We start from the raw sequence: 25,846 nt of genomic DNA, 5'->3' as shown, positions 1-25,846 counted from the left end.
GGTATGCAGACCAGGGCTCGGGAATAAAAAGCATCCCTCAGTTAAGTGAACTCGTGACGACAGCATGTTGTAAATTGCTCATTACCAACGACCGGCGTCCATCCCTTCCTTCGACAGAGCACATGCTTTACCGTAATCTGCAGCTCAGCCTTGATTTATGACCAATGAATGGATCTGCGGTTCATTTAAAGGACATAAGAGATGCGCACACACCTTGATATGGTCCATCATGAGTTGCTTCTGTGCATATAAGAGAGAACAGTCTGGACACTTGAAAACAGACACCTTCTGGTTTTCGATGTGTTGGTCAAAGTGGCGATACAGCAGGGTTTGCAGGGTAAATACAGTGTCACACATGGAACACTTATATATTATTCTAAAACAGAAGAGGTGCAGGGAAATGTCAGTCAGCCCTCATCTCTCAGGCCAAAGGAACCACTACTTCACATCCAAGAATTCAGGAGGCAGAAGCAGCAAGAACAAACAAACACAATAAAAAGAATAGAGCAGTTTAGCTTTGAAACAAACTTTCGAAGGCAGAGGGCATCACTAGAGTGCAGCTCAATTTAACATTTTGGGTATAGAGGCACTGGACCACATTTGCTTAGAAATCATTCTACTACTCACAGAGCTACAACTGACACATTTTTACAAGGTCTTCACTTGTGAGCTACTTTAACACAGAGCAAAAGCAACCTTGATTTTTTTTTTTTTAATATTTTTTAAAGATCAGACAAGGAACACAGCCTGATGGTGGTACCCTAACTTAAGAGAGAATCTGACTGATGAACTAAGCAGGCCCACACATCTTGGATGCCTGAACACACTGTTACTTGTTGCAAGTTTTCTTTCAGAGTTAGTTAGTAATTTTACACTTGAATGTCACTATTTCTGTACCTGTTCTTAACAATGAAAGCCCTGCACCAGGAAGCAATTATGCATGAAAATAAAGACGCATAAAAGAAAATCCACAAATCAAATGTTGCTTCAACACCTGAATGTCTACTGTGCTCTAAATGGTTTAAACCACTCCCTGTGCCCTACAAACCATTTCCCTACCTAACATAACCATTTCCCTCCTTATGTTAATTCAGCAGCTCTGAACCTTCTGGACATAATTCCTTTATCCATCCACACTTTCCTCTGGCCCTCAGGAGAGAGTCCTCTGGGAGAGAGTCCTCCCCGCTCCCAACCTTTGCCCCCAGGGATTTGCTGGGTCACTGGTGAGCGCATCTGCCCACAGGAGGTCACCCTTTCCCAATAGGGTCGTCCTGGACCTTAAGGGAGGCCCTAGGGACACCTGTGTTTCCTCTGAAGAACCAGGAGCACCAGAACAAAGAATCCCAAAGGGCAGCTTAGGAAAATGGCAGAGAAACACTGACCAAAGGTGCGAGCCACATAAGAAAAAGCTGAGGTTTTGTTTGCTATTTCTACAGAAAAGTTAAAAAAAAAGGAATGGCTTTCTTCTTGAAACCACTTGTCTCCTCGTAGGGTCTTCTTAAGAGAGCACTTCTCACATACCTCTGGACCTCACTCTGTATTTCTATACCCCAAAATTATAGATTTAACTTTTTTTTCTCTTTTTCCACATGAAATTTATAAATTTAATTGGCGTGAGTGACATGCTTTTAGAAGGTCCTGACATGCCAGTTACCCTGGCACAGAGCACAAGCACCCTTGATGGGAGAAAGGGGGGATTTTTTTAAGATCAGACAAGGTTTACAGGATTTCATCATTCAGCCCAAAGGTGGTACATTAATGATGTGTCACCATTAAGTCTACCAGGTGCGACAAAGATGTGCATTTCCTCACTGTCTGAAATAGCTTAGAGCTGGAAATAACCCAAACGTCCAGTAATGTAAGTAGTTAAATAAGAGCAATAATGTATGAATTTTTAAAAATTATGATGTGGACATATACCAATGACATGGAATGATCTTCATGCAAATTAAAAAACGTAACAAGACAGTATGTGGGATACGATCACATTTGTTTAAAGGGTATAGAAAAGAAACAGATGGCATATAACTATCATCATCTCTGCTGGATGGTAATTTTTTATTGTTTTGCTTGCTTATATTTCCTGATTTTTCTGTAATTAGTAGAATAGCCTCAAGAAAAGTACTAAGACTTACTAGCTAGGCTAAGTATTTTCTCAGGACTCTATTCTTACACTTTCAGAAATAACTCTTTCATGAAAAATGGCACGGCTTGTTTTAGTCATGCTACATTCCTTTCAGGTTTTGTTTGTTTTGCTTTGTTGCCTTCTACTGAACTGCAGAGAAAGTATAAAACAGGACATAATCTATTTACTTCAGCATTTTTCTGAGGAACAGGTTTTTGGTGTAATACTGGAATACACCCTACAAACCACGAACAAATACCTAGGGGAAGGGACGTCCCTGGTGGTCCAGTGGTTAAGAATCCGCCTTCCAATGCAGGGGACGCAGGTTCGACCCCTGGTCCGGGAACTAAGATCCCACATGCCGCGGAGCAGCTAAGCCCTCGCGCTGCAATGAAGAGCCCGCGTGCCGCAACAAAAGACCCTCATGCCGCAAGGAAGATCCCACGTGCCTCAACTAAGACCCGATGCAGCCAAATAAAAAAATTTAAAAAAATAAAAAATTAGCTATCCTTTAAATAAAAAAACCAGGGGGAAATGGTGACCTGACAGTGCAGAAATGTGGCCGCTGCCAACCGGACTAGATGATGGAGGGTAACATCCCTAGAAGGGCAGGTAGGCGGTGAGCATCCTCGATGGGATGTGATGAGGAGATTCCTGCCAGAGTACGTATCCTGAGGCCAACTATGAGAAAGCGGGGACGGGCCAGGAAGGAGGGTCATCCTCAGAACACAAGACCGGTATCATCTGCTGGATGAGAGGGGGAAAGACTGAGCAACTGCTCCAGATGGAAGCACGCTGATGGGACAGGACAATTAAATGCAAAATGTACTCCTGGACTGGATTTTGTACCAGAAAGAAAGAAAAAAAAAAAAAAGACAATATCTCAACAACTGGAGAAATTTTCATGGGATCTATGAACTGGATGGTAATGTAATCCATGCAGGTTCCTGGTTGGGAGGCTAGATGGTGGTAATAATGTACATGAGTGTCCTTATGGGGAGGAGAGGCAGAACACACTCATATATTTATGTCATGAGGCCCCATTATTCCTAAATAGGAGAAAGAGAGGGAGAGATACAGAAAGAAGAAAATGAAAGGATGAAGCAAATGTCAGAAATACTAACAACTGGGGGATATGGGTGAAGGGGACGCACGAGTTCTCCACAGTGTTCTTCCAACTTTTCTGTAGGATAGAAACGATTAAAAAATTAAAAACTGGTGCTAATGTCAAAAAAGAAAAGTCCAAATAAGGGTACCACGAACTTCACAGACATAGTGATAGACCATGACCACAGAGCAGACTCTCCAACTATTGCTACAGTGCAGGAAAGAACCACAGGGAGACGGGCAGGCAGAGAGGAGGGAGGGCTTTTGTTCAAGACAAGGAGACCAAGACTTCCCTGGTGGCGCAGTGGTTAAGAATCTGCCTGCCGAGGCAGGGGACACGGGTTCGAGCCCTGGTCCAGGAAGATCCCACATGCTGTGGGACAACTAAGCCCGTGCACCACAACTACTGAGCCTGCACTCTAGAGCCTGCGAGCCACAACTGCTGAGCCCGCGCACCTAGAGCCCGTGCTCCGCAACAAGAGAAGCCACCGCAATGAGAAGCCCGTGCACCACAACGAAGAGTAGCTCCCGCTCGACGCAACCAGAGAAAGCCCGCGCACAGCAACGAAGACCCAACACAGCCAAAAATAAATAAATAAGTAAATAAATTTATTAAAAAAAAAAAAGACAGGGAGATCAGTGCGCACAAAGGCGGAGTCTACATGGGCACAGCATGCTGGGGACAGTGTGGCTGGACACAGTGGAGGTACTTTGAAAGCTGAACCTAAAAGTTTGACTTGACCCAACTGCAAGACTGAGTGAACAGCAGGATAACTGGCCTAGAAGAAAGGAGGGAGGAGGCGGCTGAAAAAAACCTGCAGGGGCGGGGAGGCAGGGGATGGAAGGCAGGGGAAGGAAAACAAGAGGTGGGAAAGAAAAAGTAAATCCAAAAACCCACCCTCAGTCAGGACAGAGTGCTACCCTTGAAACAAACGTAAAAACACACGAGTAAAGGATTCTAAGCTCAGAATTGCTGCCAACTGCCTCCATCACCACTGAGTGAGTACAGCCAGGTACAAGGCACCGTCCGAGTGGGACACGTCCCCACACCTCCATTAGGTGAATCTGCACCACTGCCCCCTCACAGATGGGACACGGGCTCAGAGATTAGAGAATCTGCTTGATGCTGTGTAAATCCCAGGGCCATGCTTTAAATTCAGCTTCGTCTGAATCAAAGTCCTCCACCACACCGCTACTGTAGTTTTGTACTGTTTTATTTCTTAGGAACTTGCTCCAAAACTCTGTCTTTTGGGACTTCCCTGGTGGCGCAGTGGTTAAGGCTCTGCACTCGCAAAGCAGGGGGCCCGGGTTGGATCCCTGGTCAGGGAACTAGATCCCACATGCATGCCGCAACTAAGAGTTCGCGTGCCACAACTGAGGAGCCCGCGTGCCACAACTAAGGAGCCGGTGAGCCGCAACTAAGGAGCCTGCCCGGCGCAACCAAATAAATAAATAAATAAATAAATAATTTTTTTAAAAAGGAAAGAAAGAAAAGAAAAGAAACTGAGACATAAAAAATTAAACAACTTGCCAGTAAATGGCAGAGCGAATAATCTGGATTCAGGGCCCATATTCAACCACATAGCAATCAGCTGAGCACTAATGATAGGAGACCCAGGACTGCCATGGATGAGGGCACTCAGACTCTTTAAAAAAACAAAACAAAACAAAAAAAGAACAACTCCGTCTCATACAATTCTTCACTTTGAAGTCCTCATTGCTCTATTTATAGACATTTAGAAGAGGCAAATAGAAGGACGGGAAAAGCAGCCAAAGAAACGGCTGGTTAATCAGACGTCAAGGAAGATATAAAAACAGTCACAAGACTGTATCACCATAAAATCTAGTAGTGGACATTCAAAATGATCTTAAATTACCCAGAAAAGATTAAAGGGTATTCAAAGTTCCCTTTGACACAGCAGGGAAACATGCCTGACCACACACTGGAAAACAAGAAACAAGGCACTGGAATGGCACCTGCACATAATAATCACTACATAAACATCTGTGAAATAAAAATCTTATGTTGTGCTTTTCAAGTTGAGGTGCTGGGACTGCAGGCCTTCATGGGTATATTTTCAGACTGCCATATATTCTCTAATGAAAATGGGAGGTGGGATTTTTACATTGATCTTTAAAAATTAACGTAAATCATCTGCATAATTTTGAGTCATTTGCATAAAACCACCTGTTAACCAAAGACTGCTGGGAGATTTCATGCCTGACATTCTACTGGAGTGGGAGCTACTTATTTATGTGGGGCTAACTTTAACAGAACAGAGATCTAATGTCGAACGAAAGCTTCTGGGTCAAATGTAGGCCGACCAGCTTCCAACATGGCACAGGAAGCCAGGCTTTATAGGAGTGTGCATAGTGAAAGGTGGCGCCTGTAGTACAGGGTGACAATCACAGGGCCCGAGGAGCAGCACGTGCTGCTGCAGTGAGGACTTGACTTGTTTCCCTGAATTAATGCTGTTAACTGTGTTCACTGGTCTGGGAGTTTTGTTGTATTTCACTTGTAAATTTGTTTTAGTTTTTTTGTTTTTGTTCTTTTTTAATTAATTTATTTTTATGGCTGTGTTGGGTCTTCGTTTCTGTGCGAGGGCTTTCTCTAGTTGCGGCAAGCGGGGGCCACTCTTCATCATGGTGTGAGGGCCTCTCACTATCGCGGCCTCTCTTGTTGCGGAGCACAGGCTCCAGCCGCGCAGGCTCAGTAGTTGTGGCTCACGGGCTTAGTTGCTCCGCGGCACGTGGGATCTTCCCAGACCAGGGCTCGAACCCGTGTCCCCTGCATTGGCAGGCGGATTCCCAACCACTGCGCCACCAGGGAAGCCCTGTTTTAGTTTTATAGTTTAAAACTCAATCATTAATGCCTATCTTTGGGCTTGCACTTGTTAAAAAACCATTGTAGTAGAGAAAAGTTTTTAAGAAAATACTGGAATGATTTTTTTCCTATACATTACTCAAATTTGAGGAATATTGTTTTAGTTTACTTTAATCGTTTGCTGTGCTGTATTCCCAGGTAACAACTACTGTTCCAGATTTCATACACATTCCAGTGAATAAAGTTTTATTTACTTGAATAAAAAAACCAAGTCAAAAACTATATTCACCAGGGGGTTGGGGAGGGGAGAGTAGGGGGTAGGGCAGACTATGCTAGTGTCCAAAAGGCTGATGACCAGGAACACTGAAGGCTGTTTAACTGATGTTTCACTAATGTCTGTCTTTGGAGTCAAGACACCAAGTCGTATGTGGATCCCCTAATTTGTAATGTGTTTCATTTTGAAGATCTACAGAGATCAGAATGAAGGTCCTATTAGAATAAAATTCCATTTTCTCATAGTTTTTTAGTAAACAGAGTCACTTCTATCATGTTTAGCCAATGACATGTCCCCCAAACTAAATGCTACATTAAAGCCAGACATACATAATACGGCATATCCACATATCTTCCCCCAATACTTCCTTGATTATAGAGTTTAGACAAAACACACCAATAGGTTTGAGGCAGCAAATCTAGCCTCACATAATTATCAAATTCCACACTGCCGCAAACAACACAGGAAGAAAGCGAACATCAGGCCGGGCATCTGATCCAGGGCTGTGTGCACATCCAGGGACCGAGGAAGCAGGGAAGGAGCCGAGGCTATGGGCCCTCCGTGCGCCAGAGAGAGGGGCCACGTGCCGTGCATTTTAAAGACCTCACCCTGCTTTATCCTCACACAAACCTGGGGACATAAGCATGACCCTCACTTTACAGGGGTCAGTGCCGGCCCAAGGTCACTCAGCTGGTGGGTGGCGGCAGGATTCTGACCCCAGCGCCCTCACTGCCTCGTCTTTGCTAAGCTGGCCACCACTGCAGGCGGGCAGCCCGTAACTGCCTGCTGAAACACCACCTCAGGACTAAAGACTCAACAAGGCAAACACTGACAAAATTAAGAGCGAGATCAAGCAAAAAATGAAATTTACTTTTTACTAATCAAGGATTTACATCGGCTATGAAGTTAAATGCAGGAACCAGTGTCTTAAGTTGACTTCATCTTATAAATGTTACTGTGAAAAGTGTATACTATAAGAAACTATGAAAATTGAAAGAGCACAGTTTTTTACAGTCTTCCAAGAACCTATTAAAATCATCTTAAGAAAAAGAACAAAATCATCTTAAGAAAAAGAACAAAAATGATAAACATTCACTTGTTTAGCAGAAACTGATGACAAGAGCATAAACAGTAAGTGACATTTTAGGACAAAGATTTCCCCCTGGACAGGACTGAAAGGTTTAGGGAGTTATGAGCTATACTTCACAGAGCGTCAAAATCTGCACAGTGGCGTAATTTTTCATATCTTAAATTATATCCCACAGAACTACCACCTCTTCTAAATTACTAATAAAGGAGTGGGGTAAAAGTCGAAAGGCAGCATGACTTACTTTGGCTCTCCTATCTTGATGCCGGGATGCTGCGTGTAGGCATGAGAATGTGTACTTGGGGCAGACTTAAACGCCATTGGACAAATAGGACACTTGTAGAAGACTTCACAGTGAGAACCTTGAATGTGAGACTTCAGTGCGGCCACATCAGAGTACACAACATTGCAATGCACACATCTGTTAGAAAAGAAACACACAGTCGTTAGCACGAGACCACTAAACATGTATCACTTAACTGTGTACAACTGGGTAAAATGAACAAATAGCCCTTTAAGGTTCTTAATGGCTTTCTTAAGCGTGTGGGTTTTTCTCTGTTTATAACAGATGAAATTATTTTTATATATTTGAGAAGGAAGATCATGAAGAAGAAAAACAAAACTCCAATGGACTGTTTTTTGAGCATCTTTAAAGTTTCTAAGAATGAACATCCAGACTCCAGGCTGTGGTGAGACCAATGGACCATGGGGCCAAGTCAAGGCCAGCAGCACAGCAAGACCCTACGACTGCTGGCTTTGAGGGGACCCCCGCACGCTGGATTCTGAGGTTCCCACCCATCCCCAATACCCAATGGAAGAAATCTTTGCTATCTAATCCTATATGCCATCGACACAGGGACCCAGAGGAAAGAATGAGTACTGGTTCCAAAGCCACAGCCACTGTGTCCTGACCACACTGAGGCACTGAACGTTCCTGGAGGCTACAGGGAAGGTCAACCACCTAGTGTGTTTGTCTCCTGGAAGTTCAATTTAAGTACATTTACATTTGTTTAACAAATGACGTGAAAGATGAACGTCTGAAAAACCAACCTCCCTATGTAAATTGCCTCTCTATCTAACCTCTTCTTGAATTTCTAATAATCTGATGATTGTTAGAAATAATAATCAAACCACTAATCAATAATCAAATCAAATCACTCAAATCTAGTCCTACAGAAACACACTTTAGAACTTGGAGACACTTCTCCCCAGCCTCACCCTCCTCATGCAAGGACCCCCAGCACCCCTTACAGCCCCCCCATTTATCACCTAGTCTTCCTTCTTTGTTCACACCTGAAAATTATTTGAGAGTGGTCTCTCTGTCGACCCTCGAGGGTCTGCAGGGGTAGACCTTTCACACACCTGGCAGACGTGTCCTGGGTGTGAATGTGAGAGCCGACCTGGGGGGGAAGACTGCAGTTGGGGCTGCCTTCCAAGGGCAGCGCTCGATGGCGTCAATGTGAACCTAAGACACTTCTGTTCTTAGAACCTCCCTCCAAATTCAAGGAGCAGCTTCCAAAGTCGTACAGGAGTGACACACTCTAAATGACATGTGCTCTACAAAGCATGCCATGTTAAGCTTTGCGGGCATTTCATAAAAATCATAATTAATGCCTTAGCATTTTAAATGACTTAAGGCATCATGTTCAGCAGCATATACATTAAAAGCACTGAATATAGGAGAATAAATACAGAAAGCTCCTCTGTCCTATCTACTTGACCTACTGTTTTAGGCAATAAAGCCACCCAAGCGCGCTGAAACAATTTTGAGTTAACTAGAACTTGGGTTGTCTTGAACAGGTTACTGATCCTCTCTGGGCTGGTTTCTCATTTGTTAAATGAGAAGAGTTGGACTAGATAATTTATTAGTCCTTCCCAACCCTAGAAGCCAGTAATTCCTATGAAAGAGGAAGATCACACAAAACAAAAATAGATGGGTTACTAACTATTAAACAAAAGAATCTGCTACATCGTGAATCATAAAGTATTTTCCCCATCAAGAGTACAAAGGTGTATTCAAAGGGCAAAACACCAAGGAAAGGCTGTTTCTCTGAAGTCGCCTGGAGCGAGAGGAAGATTTAATCTCTAAGAAAATAAGCAGGAGGTTAGAGAACCTACAGCTGATAAAGGAGGTGGCTAAGGCTTGGTCCAAAGAGCCTCATGGAGGCCAAGGGAAAGCCCCCCCCTCCCCTTGATGTGAGGAAAGAAAGTAGAAAAATTTAAAAGAACTTGAAAGAAAGTTGCAAAATATCTGCCTACAAGTGGAAGAAAAGAGGCCAATATGGAATGCAAATAAGATAGAAAAATAGAAGGAGAATGTGAAGGGTTCATACCGCATCCTAATGCTACTAAAAATCCAGTCTATTAATAAATATTTAATATAGCTGAAGCCCTGTGTGTTCTGGGTACCAATTAAGTTTCTCTTCATTAAAAAAAAATTTTTACAGTATACAATCCTATAATTCCCCTTTCTAGATGCAGATCTAATGGATCAAGAAGCAGAAAAATTCAGAGAAATAAATGACTTTTACCAAATCAACCAGAAGCTAGAAATGACCCCCTCAATATTTGGGAGATGTAATATGATCAGGAAGAGAGTAAACAAGGCACACTAAACCCAAAGAGACAAAGTCAGGCTGGGAGCCATGCTAGAGATGCTCCTCTGGCTAAAAATAAAATAAAATTTTTAATTGGAAAAACTATAAAGCCAAAAAAGGAGGGGAAAATGTACAAGGTCAAGGGGCTGCTAAACCCCAGACAAGTAGCAGACTGGACCATTATTTGAAACAACAGGAAAAAAACTCAGGTCAAATTCTGTTCTATTACCTAAAGAGGTAAACATGAACTAAACTTCAGAACGTACAAACATAGTGTTTTTATAGCTCTTGTAACCCTCAAATGCAAGAAAAAAAGTCTATACTAAACACAGAAATTTTAGTAAAAATTCAAAGTGCCAAATTTAAGCAACTCTGTGAATGAGGGGGAAAAAAAAAGCAAAGCAAAGCAAGGGATGGTCTTTTCCAAGTTGAGTTAATTACTTTTAGCTTGCCGGCAGAGCTTTTGTTTTAATTTAGAAAAGATACCAGGAATAGCTAGCATTATAGGAGTCTTACTTCCTTTATTCATTCCAACTTAAGTTTACTTTCATTATATTAGAAAAATCAACTATAAATATCTGAGGAAATTGGCATCCGTTAAAAGAACTGCACTTGTAAGTTCTATATTAAATAAAGAATCCAGTAATAAGAGTTTCAAAACATGGGATAAGAACCAAAGTATCACTGTGTATGAATTCTGTGGAATCAAGGGCACCTTCAATGTGGAACATTCCTCTTAAGCACTTAGCATGCTTTTGGATTATCCTGTTTTACTCTATAACATACCCACAGAGAAGGAGGCAAACATCACACCAATTTTACAGACAGGGCACCAAGGCACAAAGAACACATGAATTACCACACAATGAGGAGCAGAACTGGTACAAAAACCCTGGTTTCTAAATTTCCAAACCAAAGGTTTTCTACTAGGGTGGTTGCCAATCCACTAAACATCTGTGCATCACAGGTTTGGAGGCATGAGATAAAAATGCGAAATAAGTCTTAGTGTTAGAAAAATGGACTGAACCACCTAGAAATTGGTGATGCCATAATGTAAATTTAACTGAAATAAAACTTTTAAATCATACCGACTGGCCTTCGTTTTTATAAAACATCATATCTGTATCACAACTAAAAAAATAAAATCATTGTATATTAACAGTCTAACATTAACAATACCAGGTGACCAAATGTTCAAGTTTAAGATAAATACACAATACAGTAATACCTCTATTAACAAAGACACTGTATATCAATGACCTGTTTTCTTGGTGGACCTTCATTGGGTCAAAATATACAGGAATAAAATGTTTCTAAAAGGTACAGGAATGCATTTCAGAAGGTCACAAAGTGGAGGATCAAGTTCAAATGCATCATCACTCAATACTAAACTAACATTTAGATTTGTCAGATGTTGTAAAAGACTAAACTAACATTAGCTTTGTCAGATGTTGTAAAAGACACATCTGAGAATATTAAGGGGCAGTGAAAGGGGTCACGGTTAAGATGTGCAGAGATGAGGGAGAAGCCTGGACTCAGGTAATGGAGAAGAAGGAATAAAGGAAGGTGATCTGGGGTGGAAGGCTCTTCCACAACGAGCGGTGGTAGGAAAGGACATACACCCAATCCTTCAACAAGACAAGATAAAAGTAAGGGACCATCCACATCCTTTCTGTTTTGAGGAGAGGAAGTATTCAGAGGTACAGAAATGCACTGCATTCTTGCAGGGGTTAAAATGCAGAGAGCATGACAACAGAAGGACGCTAGAAAGGGTGCAGAAAGTATAAAGGCTCTAACAGTCAATCAAAGCCAAACCTTGCCACCTGCACACTTTTGCCTGGAAGGATGGGCCCCACTGACCCTCGGCTTCGTGTGGACCAGAGTCAATACCACATTACAGGATTCACACAGATCAACTCGACTATAAATGAGCCAGGTTCCCAGAGGATCTGTTAATCGAGGTATCACTGTATGACCCTGAAAACGATGTGCACAGACCACTCAGAACCTTGTACCCTCAGGCGTGAATCAGCTTTATTTGCACAGAAATGAACGATATACTGACCGAAAACCAACTCTCCGCGTGTAGTGCAGACAGTTCTTGGTGACGTGGGTCTGGAAGTGCACCGACCTGCAGATGGCCCCGCACTCGGGGCAGGTGTAGGGAGATTTGTGCTGGTGGATTCTCTGATGAGATGCGTAACTGCACTGGTTAGGAAGCAGCATCTGGCAGACAGTGCAAGTCTTCTAAATAAACCAAAGGGGGAAACAGGGTTGGTCCTACGAAGTATTTTCTAATATGCAAAGAAGCTTGGTTAAACCTCAAAATAAGTATACAGTGGTCATTTCAAATACTACGATAATTGATTTCCAAAGAAAAAGCAAACTTACAAGTTATATGGTCAATGTAAAATGGCCCTGTAAAATACAAACAATATGTACTATGCAGTCATGCTCATCCCTCAGTACGATGTAAAGAGACTGTTAGCATTAGGTAGACTTAAAATTTTGTTACTTTTACATTTTTTTTTTTAGTGTGAAGAAGAGGTATCCTTATAAAGTATGATAGTAAATCTACTTTAATGTAAAATTAACTTTAAAATACAAGTTTATGGGCATCTATCTTGACAGTAGAGTTCTCACAACTCAAAAAAGTTTCTTCAAAAGAATAAAAATTAATTAGTGGCTAATCCAGCTTTCTTTCTTTTTTTTTATTTTTTTCACTTCAGTTATTTGAGACCTGAAATACAGGAATGCAAAAAGAATGGCCACAGCAATCAGTTGTTCTTTTTTTCACACGAATTGGTTTCTTAAATGGATGAACTGACCATTATGATTTATGATTAAAACCAACGAACCAAGTTTAGGTACATAAATTCAGATATTAAATTGAAACTTCATAGAGCTTAAAATCTAATCACATATAAACTAAAACTGAGACTGAAATTCTCTTTGGAAAGGGCTCTACACCATTAACTAACCAGGAGAAACTGAAACATGCTACATATTTTTCATCCCCTTAGATATAAGCACTAAACATGGCATATTTTTAAGACACAAAAAACTTAAAGTAAATATAAATAGAGGACTCAATTACTTCCATTCCAAAAATAAACCTAACATAGCAGAAGACAAAATGTGTCTGAATACTATCTGGACATTCGTCCAACAAGTATCTTACTCCTATCTTCTAAAATATGTAATTTTTATTAAAGTCAGTTAAAGAAAGCCTCAAAATACAGACTCCAGCTAAAACTGAAACAATCTTTTGTACTGACAACAGAATTAAGGCATTTTCAAAAGACTTTTTGTTCTTTTAGCTATTGCATCAAACAAATTAAGGTTTAAACTTCTGAGGAACCTAAACTAAGAAAAATCAGAAACTCACTTGAAAACTCTTTCTTGGTTCTCTCCTGAAAGGACTAAAATACAAATTTTATCCCATAAAATGTTTATTGCAGTCACAAAATAAGAACATTACAGGCAGCTTTGATGAGGTTAAGCATCATTTAAAAATAGCATTCCTTTTCTAACACATATCTCAAAGGTTAAAACAAGCCACAGCAATGAAAACCAATCAACAGATGCATTAATTATAAGATCCTGGTGACATCTACATTATCACAGGTAGTCTGCTTCTTTGAACGAAGGTCTTCTATTCGCTTTTACCACACCGTCATTCATCCCAGGCAGTGAATTATAATGTCTGAATTTCCACAGACATCTCAGAATGTCTTGTACTTACTTAGGAATAAAACCAGTGTTTTCTACACTCAAGTCAAAACATTTTATGTTTATCATATGTATTGAGCCCATTCCACTCTAAGCCAAGTGGTGAACTAGGTCTTTTAAACAGACAAACTTCGTTACATCACCTCATCTGATGCTCATAATAACCTACGAAGTGGATAATATTATCTCCAGTTTACAGACAAGGAAATGAGGGTTAGAGAAGTTAAGAAACTTGCCAAGGCCTCACAGCTATGAGGTGGAAGAACCGGGATTTGAACTGGGCTCTGAATAATTAATTCCAAGGCCAAGGGAGGAGTAGGATGGGGGTCACAAGGAATAAACAAGCAAAAATGCCACCACCACCACCCCCACCCCCCACCCCACCGGGCAAATGCACGTGAAGGCCAGAGGACCGCTGTCAGGGTTACAGGCCACCCCCCATCCCACCTCCGCGGCTTCTCCTTCACGGAGAGTGATGTGGTTCTACCACTTTTATTATAGGGAGAGACAGCAACAAAAATAAAACAGGAGATCTAAAAAGGAGACAAAGTATGTGCTCCCTAAAAGCCGAAGAGAAGTTTCACATGATCTCTCATCAAGACATGTTAACACACCCCCTTCACGATACACATAAAATTCACCATGAGTTACTTAAACATGCTCCCCTACTGGATGCCTGTGTGTTTGTAACTCACGTAACCATATAAATAGTTATGGACGGGCTGGTGGGGGAAGGGGCTCTGTTACTAGCAGGTCAACTAAAATAAGTATCAAAAGTATTCAAGAAGAGGGTCTGTTAATTAAAGTGCTCTTTACGACAGAAATGTCTGACTGCAAAGACTATGAAAAATGCTTTAGAGTGACAAGGTCACCTAATTACCAACGTTTCAATAGCGACCTCTCTCGCACCAGTCCTTGGAGAGGGGACGCGTTCCCCTCACACTGCACTGTGCAGCGGGGCGCTACCTGTGGCCCCAGGGCTCTGTGAGAGTGGGTGGCAGCCTCTGCCCTCCCTGCCCCCTCCACCACTGATGAGCTACAGGCATCTGCACTCAGCCACTTCCATGGGCTGAGGCTCCTCACCCACCTTAGGCACAGAAGTACAGGCGAGGGTGGGAGCCGGAGTGGGCTACAGCCCCAAAGCACAATGCTTCCATACTGCTGAAACGGGAGAATTCAGTCCCTGGGAAATCACATCAGATGAAGTTCTAATCTTTAGTTTGTACACACAGATGCATATATATTTGTGCACATACTGTGCTGACTCCCATGTTTCCGTTTACCTGCTCCCACTCCATTCCATTTTGAGAACGAGCAAGCTGTCTGGACTGCAGACGTTCTCTTCCTGGATACTTGCGTGACTGCAATAGTTTTAGGGTTTACCTAACTGTTCTCCCTCCAGTTTTATCCACCGCCCCTGTTTTAGATAATGTGTCCTCTCTGCTTCCTGAGACAACGGTGACGGATCTTCACAGCACAGAGGAGCAGATGCCATTAGCTTCTCTGGGATACTGGGAATTCACAGTAATGACACACGCTCTCTGGATCTGGGGAAATGCATTTGAGCATGGGGGCAGGCCAGGATTTCTCTGTGGTCTACAAGAATCTGACTGTCCTTTTTTTCGTTGTTTTAAATCAAAGAAACAAAAATGTATCTTAAAACTCTAACTCTCTACTATACAAGTTGAGGCTACTTTCGACAGGATAAAGCAGTTTAGCATGACAGTACCTGCCTCTGAACAGAAAACAGTATAATAAAGTGCACTTAAATAGTCTCATGTGTCTTTTGACAGTTTACTTATGTCATCTGAAAATGGAAAACGTTTGCAGTACTTAGGTAATAAGCGGCTAATTTCTAGTCTGGGGCAGACTCATTTGCTCAGCGAACTGCTACTTTTTAAAGTAAAATATTATTTTTCAATACTCAGGTAACATGAGAAAGCTGAAAATAAAGCTGAAAGGTAATCACACTCATACTTGACAGCTACCTGTATTGCACCCTTCTCTGCCCAACCCTGGCACAGAAATTGAAGGATAGGCCTCCAACGCAGGCTGTGAGGAAGGGGGAACGGGGTACACCGGGGCCCTGGTAAGGATTCAGAGAGCCCTAGGGCTTGGCACCCTCTTTGTAGACAGGAGGAATTATCTGAGTAACAAGGAAAATAATTCTATGTGTTTCAACTCATATTCTAGGGAGAAAAGTAGCAAGGGAAAAGATGAGGAAGGCTAGGGAAATGTGAGTAAATATAGCATCTACTTATGCTTAAATTTCAAACAGACCAAAAGCCTGTGACAGCATGAAACCCACTGATCCAGAGGTCAAAACACTGTCAACTTAACAGTCAGCCCAGATGCTAAGTACACTGTTTCTGCCTCATTAACAGCAGTTTCGTAATTTTCCAAATACGGTATAACTACCAAATAATAATAATAATAATAAAAGTATACCAGTTTGTTTTCTGGCTCTCACTTTCACCCAATTTCACAATGAGAACACAGACAAAGCATTACATTTTAGATCTCAGTTAAATGGAAGTAACACAAAGCAAGCATTATAGCAGAAATAACTGTATATACCATTGTTCCCAATGCTAGCTATTGGTGCTGGTTTTGTCCTCAAATCATTCTGCACTAAAAAATCCCTAATAAAAGTTGACAGTGAAATGAGCAAATTCGCAGAAAGCAGTATGGTCCACACATATAATCTACTCAGATGACAATCCCTCAAGAAGACAGATAAATTAAGAGTTGATAACACTGAAATATCCACTGGGACAGGACTAGCCTGACCAAAATTAATAGTAAACATTTAGGAGAGCAGGACCAAAAACCACGCTAATAATGGTGTTTCGGGTGGGCGCGGGAAGTGAGGCGGCCCCACGGCCTCCAGAAGCAGCTGCTGGAGCAGAGTACGTCTAGAAACGAGACCTGGGGGAGGCTGCTCGGGGTAATTTAATACGCCTGGTATGTTCTATTAATGATGCCCATAAACTCCCTGAACCTAAACTGAATCAGCAACCCCCCAAAATAAGGACCACTGCAGATAAGTCACCTTTATCTGCACCCTTGAAGCTAATCTGAATGTAACCCCAGGGTCCGTTCTCAGAAGACTCCTATGGTCCCTGCAACTGTAAAGTTCTATGCTTCTACGTCTTAGGTTACCAGCATCACAAACTGGAAAGAATAACTAGCAATAAAGAAATCTTGCCTCAGGTTCTGAGTTGGCCACTGATTGATTGGGCATTTGTCTCTTCAACTGTAAAATAAAAGAGTTGAGCAAAAGACCTGTAACATCCTCTGATTCTACGGGAAGAAAACCGATTTTACCAATTCGGAGGTTATAATACGCACTTCCAGTCTGTACTTGGCTAAGTTTAGTTGTGGTTTTACCAAGAGGTGAAGCAACAACATTCCAATAAGTTTAATTTTCAATTATTAAAACTACAGTTGTCAGCTCTTAACTACTTCATGGAGAGAGGGAAACTTCTCTGGCCCCTCCACCCACTCCTTTTCTCAGTGTGCCCCAAGGCAGGAATTATTAACGGGATAGAGTGGAATATAAACCGCCAACCAGGGCAGCTTTACCGGTGTTAGAAGTCGATGTCCACGTGCTCCATTTTTATTGCACCGCTTGGTTCAGTGCGGCTGGGAAGGGCATGACGCACCCCAGACGCTCCATCTCACCCCCCACTCCTTGTGGCCTGCTCCTCGGCAGAGTAAGCAGACGCAGGCAGGGCAGGCTAACCTGGGCCCGAGCATGCCTGGGGTCCTGGCTCGGATTCAGGCTCGGGGGACGCAGGGTGAAGAGGGCTTTGAGCTAAACCACAGAGACCTGCATGGGGGTTTGCTGAGCACAGGGCCAGTTAATGATAAGCAGCACTCTGAGTCTCTGAGTCAATCATTACCTTGTATAGACTGTCCACAGAATATCTTTAAGAGAAGGAGTAACTGGCAAGGCAGAGTTCAGCAAATGCCACCAAAACCTTACTTTATCCCATGACGTGCTGGCAAAACCTCCAGAGCCTCAACACGTATGCACGGGGTGGCGGTGAGAGGAGGTTTCGCACAGACAGCCACAGCTGGTGTCAGAAGAGAAAGAAATCCTTTACTGGGTTCAAACAAGCGCCCCTGGACCAACTTGGAAAAGGATCCTTTCAAACCGTAAACAGGGGTAAAAACATAAGTGGGGAGAAAATGAAAGATAAAAAGAGAAGGGAGATGGTGCCTACACTAAACCAAGAAGTCATTCTCAAGAGAAAGGCTGAGGTCTTAAGAGGCTGGATTCAACACACGTGAAAGGGAGAAGAAGAGATGCTCGCTCCTGACAGCTGTCACAGATAGGCCAAGACAGAGGTGACCTCACTGAGCAGGGGACACGCCTGAGGCTCAAAGAGGAGAGGAGTCCAGAGTCAAGTGGAATGCTGTCCTCCCAGGAAGCCTGACTCCAAAAAGTGACTGAGAATCACAGGCCGGAGGCCTCAGGCAGAGTCCAATGATGTAAACTACACACTCTCTCCTGGAAGACAAAACAGCTGTATTTGAAAAAATAGAGTGAAACTTCCACTTCCAGGGAAATGGAATAGAAGTACGTCTCTCTATTCCTTCCACTAAGTACAACTAACACTCCTGGGTATTATATATACAACAAACATAAAGAGACTCTGAAAGGCAGAGAGAAGGCAGGCTGGCTAGGCACCTCAGGTCCCTAGTGATGAGTTCTCTGGGGTTCTTTTTGCCTCACGGATCCCCGATTTGGAGCTGAGGAAACTGGGAACCCAGAAACGCCAATGGGCACAGACAAAAAAATCCCCAACAAAAGCCTGCTATCTCTAGCCAAAGGATCCGGAAAGGGGCAGCCTAGAAAAAGACACAATTACTGCTCTACTCCAGCCAAACACCCCAGGAAACACTGTGGCCTCACCCATAGCACACCAAGTCCAGGTGGAGCCCAGACCTCCGCTCCTGAGGCTGTAATAAGGTGTCCTAATACCCTCACCCAGATGGTATCAGAGAAGGCAGCAGGGAAGTGGGACTTTCATCCCCACCAAGTGATTATGAGTCCCTCCACCAGCCCAGCCGGTGTTTAAAAAAAAAAAATCCCAAAAAAGAAATTTCCAGGCCCAGATGGTTTCACTGAAGAATTCTATCAAATATTTAAAGAAAATCTAACACCAATTATAAGTCCCTTCCTATATGAATACAGATGCAAAATACTAACAAAATATTAGCAAATATAATTCACAATATATAAAAAGAATTACACACCTTGATCAAGTGGGATTCATCCCAGAGATGCAAGGCTGGTTCAATATCTGAAAAAAAATCAATATAATCTTTCCCCCCCCAAAAATACCCTAAATCCAATAACGAGTTTAACAAAGGCAAGGGATACATGATAAATACACAAAAATTAATTGTGGGGCTTCCCTCGTGGTGCAGTGGTTGAGAATCCGCCTGCCAATGCAGGGGACACGGGTTCGAGCCCTGGTCTGGGAAGATCCCACATGCCGCGGAGCAACTGGGCCCGTGAGCCACAACTACTGAGCCTGCGCGTCTGGAGGCTGTGCCCCGCAAGGGGAGGGGCAGCGATAGTGAGAGGCCCGCGCACCGCGATGAAGAGTGGCCCCCGCTCGCCGCAACTAGAGAAAGCCCTCGCACGAAACGAAGACCCAACACAGCTAAAAATAAATAAGTAAGTAAATAAATAAATAAAGTAGCTATTAAAAAAAAAAATTAGTGAGATTTAAAAAAAAAAATTAATTGTGTTTCCATATATTAGCAACGAACATGTGAACAATGAAAGATATAATACCATTTACACTTGCCCACGTGGAAGGGGGGGCAGGGGGGAGGGGGAGCACCAACAAAACGTGTAAAGAAAGAAGGAAAGCTAAAGCTAGCAAACAAAACATGTATAAGACTTGTATGATAAGAACTACAAAATGATAAATCAAAGAAGATCTAAATAAATGGAGAGACATTCTTTGTTCATGGACTGAAAGACTCAATAAAGAAAAGAGTTCTCCCCAAATTGATATACAGGTTTAACATAATTCCTATCAAAATTCCAACATGAATTTTTTTGTAGATATAGACAAGACTATTCTAAAATATATATGGAAAGGCAAAATAACCAGAATAGCTAAAAAAGGATTTTGAGAGGAAAGAATAAAGTTGGAGGAGTCAGTCCACCAGAGTCCCAGAAATGGCTCCACAAATATGCCAGCTGATGTCTGACAAACTGCAAAGGCAATTCAATGGAGGAAAGACAGTCTTCTGGACAAGTGGTATTGGAGAAAAAGGACATGCATGGGGAAAAAGAAATCTCCATCGAAGTCTCACACATTATACAAAAATTAACCCAAAACGGATCACAGACTTAAACGTAAATCATAAAACTAAAATTTTTTTAGAAAAAAAAATAAAAGAAGGTTCTTAGGATCTACAGCAAAGCGTTCTTAGACCTGACACCAAAAGCACAAGCCGTAAAAGAGAAAACTGATAAATGGGACTTCATCAAAATTAAAAACATTTATTCTGCCAAAGACCTAATAAGATGAAAAGACAAGCCACAGACTGGGAGAAAAGACTTGCAACCACATACCAACAAAGGACCAGTATCTAAAATATATCAAGAACTCTTAACACTCAACAGTAAAAACAAACAAGAAAACTAATTAGAAAATGGACAAAAGAAGAGACATTTCACCAAAAAGGATATGCAGATGGCAAATAAACACAAAAAGATATTCAACATTATTAGCTATGGAGGAAACACAAATTAAAACCACAAGCTATCACTACACACCTACCCGGATGGCTAAAATACAAAATGATGCCACCACCAAATGTCGGTGAGGATGTGGAGAAACTAGATCACTCATACATTGCTCTTGAGATTTAAAATCGTACAGCCGGTGTGGAAAAGAATTTCTTAAGAATATAAATATGCAACTACCATACAACCCAGCACACAAAAAGGATTTATCCCTGAGAAAGGAAAACTTGCGTTCCCACAAAAACCTGCAGACAAATGTTTGTGGCAGCTTTATTCATAATAGCCCCAAACTGGGAACAAACTAGTGACATAGCCAACAACCTGGATGAATCTCCAGGGAATTACGCTGAGTGGAAAAAAGCCAGTCTCAGAGGCTACACACGGTATGACTCCATTTATATAACATTCCTGAAATGACAAGATTACAGAAAGGAGAAGAGATTAGTGGCTCCTAGGGGCTAAGAGGGAGGCGGGGGCAGGAGGGAGGTGACTGTGGCTCTAAAAAGGCAGTACGAGGGATCCTTACGGTCGCGGAAAGGCTCTACGTATTGACAGCAGCAGTGCCAACAGCCTGGATATGATACCGTTTAATAGTTTTGCAAGATGTTGCCTTTGGGGGAAACTGGGTAAAGGGTACACAGGATCCCTCTGTATTATTTCTTACCTGAATCTACAATTACCTCAAAATAAAAAGTTTAATTTGAAAATGGGATGATCTGAGAAGACTCAAGGCATTAATTAGCACGGGACACTTGCGGCATTATCACGTAAAATTTTTCAACTACCTTGGCAATTATAAGTAGAAGGTGGGCAGGAGAAAGGAAGGGAGGAATATCCCGGATGGGAGGAAGGGAGGGAAGGAGGAAGGAATATCCCCGCTGCCAGAGAACCGGCACACCTTTCTCTAGGTCCGGTAAACTCACACGTGGAAAGGCACGGAGCAAGGGCCAGTGGGCCTGTTAGTCTTGCCAGGGCCCTGAGGTCACACCCTTTAACCTCCAGAATCAACGCTCACTGGGGTCAGTACAGGAAGCTGTTTACATGACTCTCTAAGCCTACGTGCAGACGCAGGGAAGCCCGGCCTGGGCAGACCTGAGAAGAGCCCGGAGAGAAAACGGGCAGCCGCGGGCCCGGGGCTGACCCTGTAACGGTCCCCACCCTCGGGCAGTGAGGCAGCCTCCTCTGGCTCAAGTTCACCCACGAGTTACCAGGAATGGGGGGGCCAACAGAGAAACGGAAAGTAAGACAGAAAGAAGGCGCTCAGGGAAAGACTGGTGCTTGAGGTGCCCTTAGATCTTCTTACAAAATTGAGAAGTTGAACTAAGTGTTGTAAGTGCCCTTGTCAGAGAGGAAACAGTTTATACAGGTGGACTTTTCCCCCACACTTAAATTTAAGGTCACAAACTGTAAACCGGGCTGCGGTCGTGTGAATAGCAAACTGGAGAAGACGAAACGAAGAATTTTTCTCTTTTCTCTCCCGTCCTTCCTGTCTTCGGCCCCAGCCTCCCATCGCCATGGTTACCTGATGCCACGCCCAGGGCGGGGGGGGGGCGGCCAACCATAGGTGGGGACCACCCGAGCTCCCGCTACACGTGAGGCTAGGACAGCAGGAGCTGCACGGACGCCACGGGTCTCCTGGGCTGCAGGAGGGACTCGAGGAGGGTGTTAAGGAGGCTGAAGAAGGGGCAGCCGCTGCGCGCCCAGGGGCGCAGGCGGGGCGGCCGGGTGAGAGACCAGGCTGCCCCTGGGCGCGCAGGACCCCTGGCTGAGCCTGAGAAGAGTGGCAAGCTGTGGAGGGTATACCGCGGTGAAGGGCAGGGCTTCGGAGAAAGCGGGGGCAGTGAGGAGCAGGGGGGGCGCCACGGGGGGCGCTGATGCTGGCAGCCGGGCGGTGGCTGGATCAGACGGCAGCTGAAGCGCACCCGACAGAAATGCTCTTCTCAGGTGGGCTGAGCGGACCCTAGCTCGGCAGAGCCAGAGGAAGGAACCAGGACGGGGTGACCGTCCGGCCTAGGGTTACCTGGCCCTGGAGTTAACACACATTCTGCCCTGACTCATTCCTCAGCGCTCCAGGGGAAACGGGGGAGCTGCGCTACACACCCGTCCCAGCAAAACACAAAGAGTCAATCAAGGCAAAGCACCACCCACACAAGAAGAGACGTCAATCTCTCTCCCTGAGGGAAAGCGCTTCCCTATTTGACCCCAGTTCGGCTGATGAGCCTAAATGGTTAACAGAGAACAAAACGAGGGAGGAAAACAGGGAAGAAAGGGTCCCCAAGGGAACAGACATCTCTCAAGGCAGCTCCACATGCCAATACAGACCGGCCCACGCGAGCCGGGACATAATCCACCACCTGCACAAAATACCAGCAGGACAGAGAGAACTACAGAAACAGCTTTTTCTTTTTTTTTTTTTTACTGCATCCTTTCAAGACAGAAAGAAAGACTGCCCCTTTGATGAAGTGGTGACCAGATAAGAGGAACCCAGACAGAACCCAAGCCCTGTCACCAGGACGCGCCTGGGGGGCTGCGTCAATCACTTCTTCTTAAACCAGCCTAGCCACCTGAGTACTTTACTGTCAGAGCCAATGAAACATGTAACATCCAAAGTTCTCGATGCAAGAATGTTCTCGAAACTCTTTATCGTCTCCATTTCCACTCAACTGAATGTCCAGAGGAAAAGTCACTGAGGTATTCTTGATCTTTTTGTTCCCCAAACTCAAATCCTACAAAGAACTTAACTCAGCAGTTGCCCTTGGGGAACGGATCACGGTGACAGTACCAGACGTCTGAACCACAGCATAAAGCTCCTCGTCACAAGATAGTGGAAGCAAATAAGGGAAAGATCGGTTTACCACTGGGTCTTCAAAAACAGAAGTTTGAGCCAGAGTATATCAGCTCAAACTAGCGCCCCTTCCAATATCACAAGTTCCCTGGTTTGCAAAATAAATCATATGGTCTTTCTAGCTTGAATTAGTTTCATTCAACATGCCCAGTTACTTCCATATATCTGTAAAACACATTTATCTACTGCCCAGAAGCTGCCTCATGGAGAGAAGCAAATGGTAGAGATAAGATCGCTGACTGACGCGCACTGTGAAATACATCTCACCAACACCAACCTACACTTCACCACAAAAAAACAAACCAAAAATGCCACAAACAAGGGATTTCCCTGGTGGCACAGTGGTTAAGAATCCACCTGCCAAGGCAAGGGACACGGGTTCAATCCCTGGTTCGGGAAGATCCCACATGCCGCAGAGCAACTAAGCCCGTGCGCCACAACTACTGAGCCTGCGCCCTAGAGCCCACGAGCCACAACTACTGAGCCCACGCGCCACAACTACCAAAGCCCGTGCACTCTAGGGCCTGTGCTCCGCAACAAGAGAAGCCACCGCAATGAAGAACCAATGCAGCCCCCCCAAAAAAAAAAAAAAAATGTCACAAACACAAACTCAAAGGTATTCTATATTTAAGTGGAGATGGGTTTTCCGTTAGAAGCTTAAATTCACTGCAGTGGAGAATATTACTGAATATACCAGACCAACACCTTAAGTAAGCAGACACGCCTGAAAAGTGGGTATGAACTGGGTGTGTTTAACTGTAAAAGACAATAATTATAAACAACAACAGGAAATTTTTAAATCCCAAAATGGTCACTAATAAATGACTCAGGAACACTGGTGACGTAGCCTGACTTGAACACTTAATCCAATGGGTCTACACTATCACTCGCTAGAGCTCAGACTTCCAACATAAATTCCAATCACCCAACAATTAAGAACTCCTTTACTTACCCTAAATCTAAGGTGCCATGACCCAACTAGTACACAGTTTCTATCTGTCTAAAAGAATCATCTTCCAAAAAACTGATTTTTAAATAAGACTCACATTTCAACATCGCTCTATGAAAACAATCCTCTCACGTGGGAGCGTGTACACAAATACACACACACATCCCCCCCATTTAACTGAGCTCCCGCCCCTAAAATCAACGGCATGGTAGAGAGCACTCACGTCTACAGACCCATCACCGAAACACCAAAATGTAAATGATACTCTACTTGTCCACTTGTATCTGCAGCCTGCTGGAAATGAGTGGCCAGTGACGTCTCATCCTGGAAAACTTCATTACACTCCACACATTTCAGACTATGCCTACAGAGCTTGGACGGGTCTTCATCCAGAGGCATAGCTGGAATGATGGGTGTGCTGGAAGGGGCTGATATGACTGTCCCGGTTATGCCAGACTGAATTTTTGTTACAGTGTGTGTGCCGGCTCCCGAGGAGCTCGGGAGGGCGGAAGATGCAGCGGGAGTATTGCTTGATGGAGAAACAATCATCTGATCTGCTGGGACTGGCTTCAGGATCAAGTGTGAACACTGCATCACCACTCCCTTCTCCTTGTGCCCGCGGGCATGGGACAGGAGACTGCACTTGTTGTAAAAAACGAGGTTCTTGGTGCAGTGGTTGCACGTTACTTCGATGCGCACGCTGCGCCTGTCGTAGTGCTGGGTCAGGCTCTTCTCCAGGGCGAAAGAGTCCCCACACTCCAAGCACTTGTAGCCGCGGGTCGGTAACGTGATGCCCGCGTTCGCAGGAGGACTGAGGTTGGGGATGTAAACTGGGACTGGGTTGACGCTGCTCAGCACCTTGTTGAAAGCTTCCACCACAGAACTCTGCAGGGAGGACACCACCTGGACCCGCGACACCTTCTTGGGTGGCTGCGAGGCCGCGGCATTGATTATTGCCTGCTTTATTTGCTGCTGAGGTTTGGTGAGCACCTGGCGGAGCTCGGAGGTGGCCTGGGCGCCCTGAGGCAGAAGGTTAAGGTTGGCAAGGTGCACAGTCTTTGGCACGAGTTTGGCGTTGGCCAAGCTGGAGGCCGGCACCACGACGGTTTGCTGCTGGATGGCATTGGCGGCTTTAATGATGGCACTGCTGGCGCTCTGCACGGAAGCAGCAGATATGACCGTGGCTTTGACCGTCGTGTTGTTGGCGAGCTTCAAATTAATGACTTGAGACCCGGCCGTCTTCACGGCCGACACGGGGAGGAAGGCAGTCGCCACAGGCTTGATGGTGACCTGTTTGGGGGTCAGCTCGGCGGGGGCCACCGCGTTGGTAACGACCGCCGATTGCAGAGGCGCCCTGGGCGGGGAGGAAAGGACGGCGGCCGAGGCCGGAGACGACAGCAGCGACGTCACGGACGCCACCATGGACCCCGTCTGCTCAGAAGGCTTTTTTCCGGCATCGAGATCGACTTCAGGCAACACCCTCGTCACTGTTCTCTTGATTTCCCCAGAAGACGTCTTGATGGTTTTT

At 44.1% G+C, this 25,846-nt stretch overlaps 1 protein-coding gene across 1 annotated transcript in view; it reads right to left on the bottom strand.

Moving 5' to 3' along the window:
• Positions 1 to 25,846, bottom strand: part of ZNF532 (zinc finger protein 532) — a 108,779-nt gene that overhangs the window by 31,836 nt on the left and 51,097 nt on the right. Inside the window, 4 exon segments of the mRNA XM_036874786.1 lie at positions 214 to 376; positions 7,662 to 7,838; positions 12,080 to 12,261; positions 24,589 to 25,845. Of these exon segments, the coding sequence (XP_036730681.1) occupies positions 214 to 376; positions 7,662 to 7,838; positions 12,080 to 12,261; positions 24,589 to 25,845 (1,779 nt within the window).

This window comes from Balaenoptera musculus, chromosome 14 (genome assembly GCF_009873245.2).
Source record: "Balaenoptera musculus isolate JJ_BM4_2016_0621 chromosome 14, mBalMus1.pri.v3, whole genome shotgun sequence".
NCBI classification, from domain to species: domain Eukaryota; kingdom Metazoa; phylum Chordata; class Mammalia; order Artiodactyla; family Balaenopteridae; genus Balaenoptera; species Balaenoptera musculus.
Note: the sequence above shows the minus strand (reverse complement) of the source record. Positions and strands in the feature narration are given on the sequence as shown.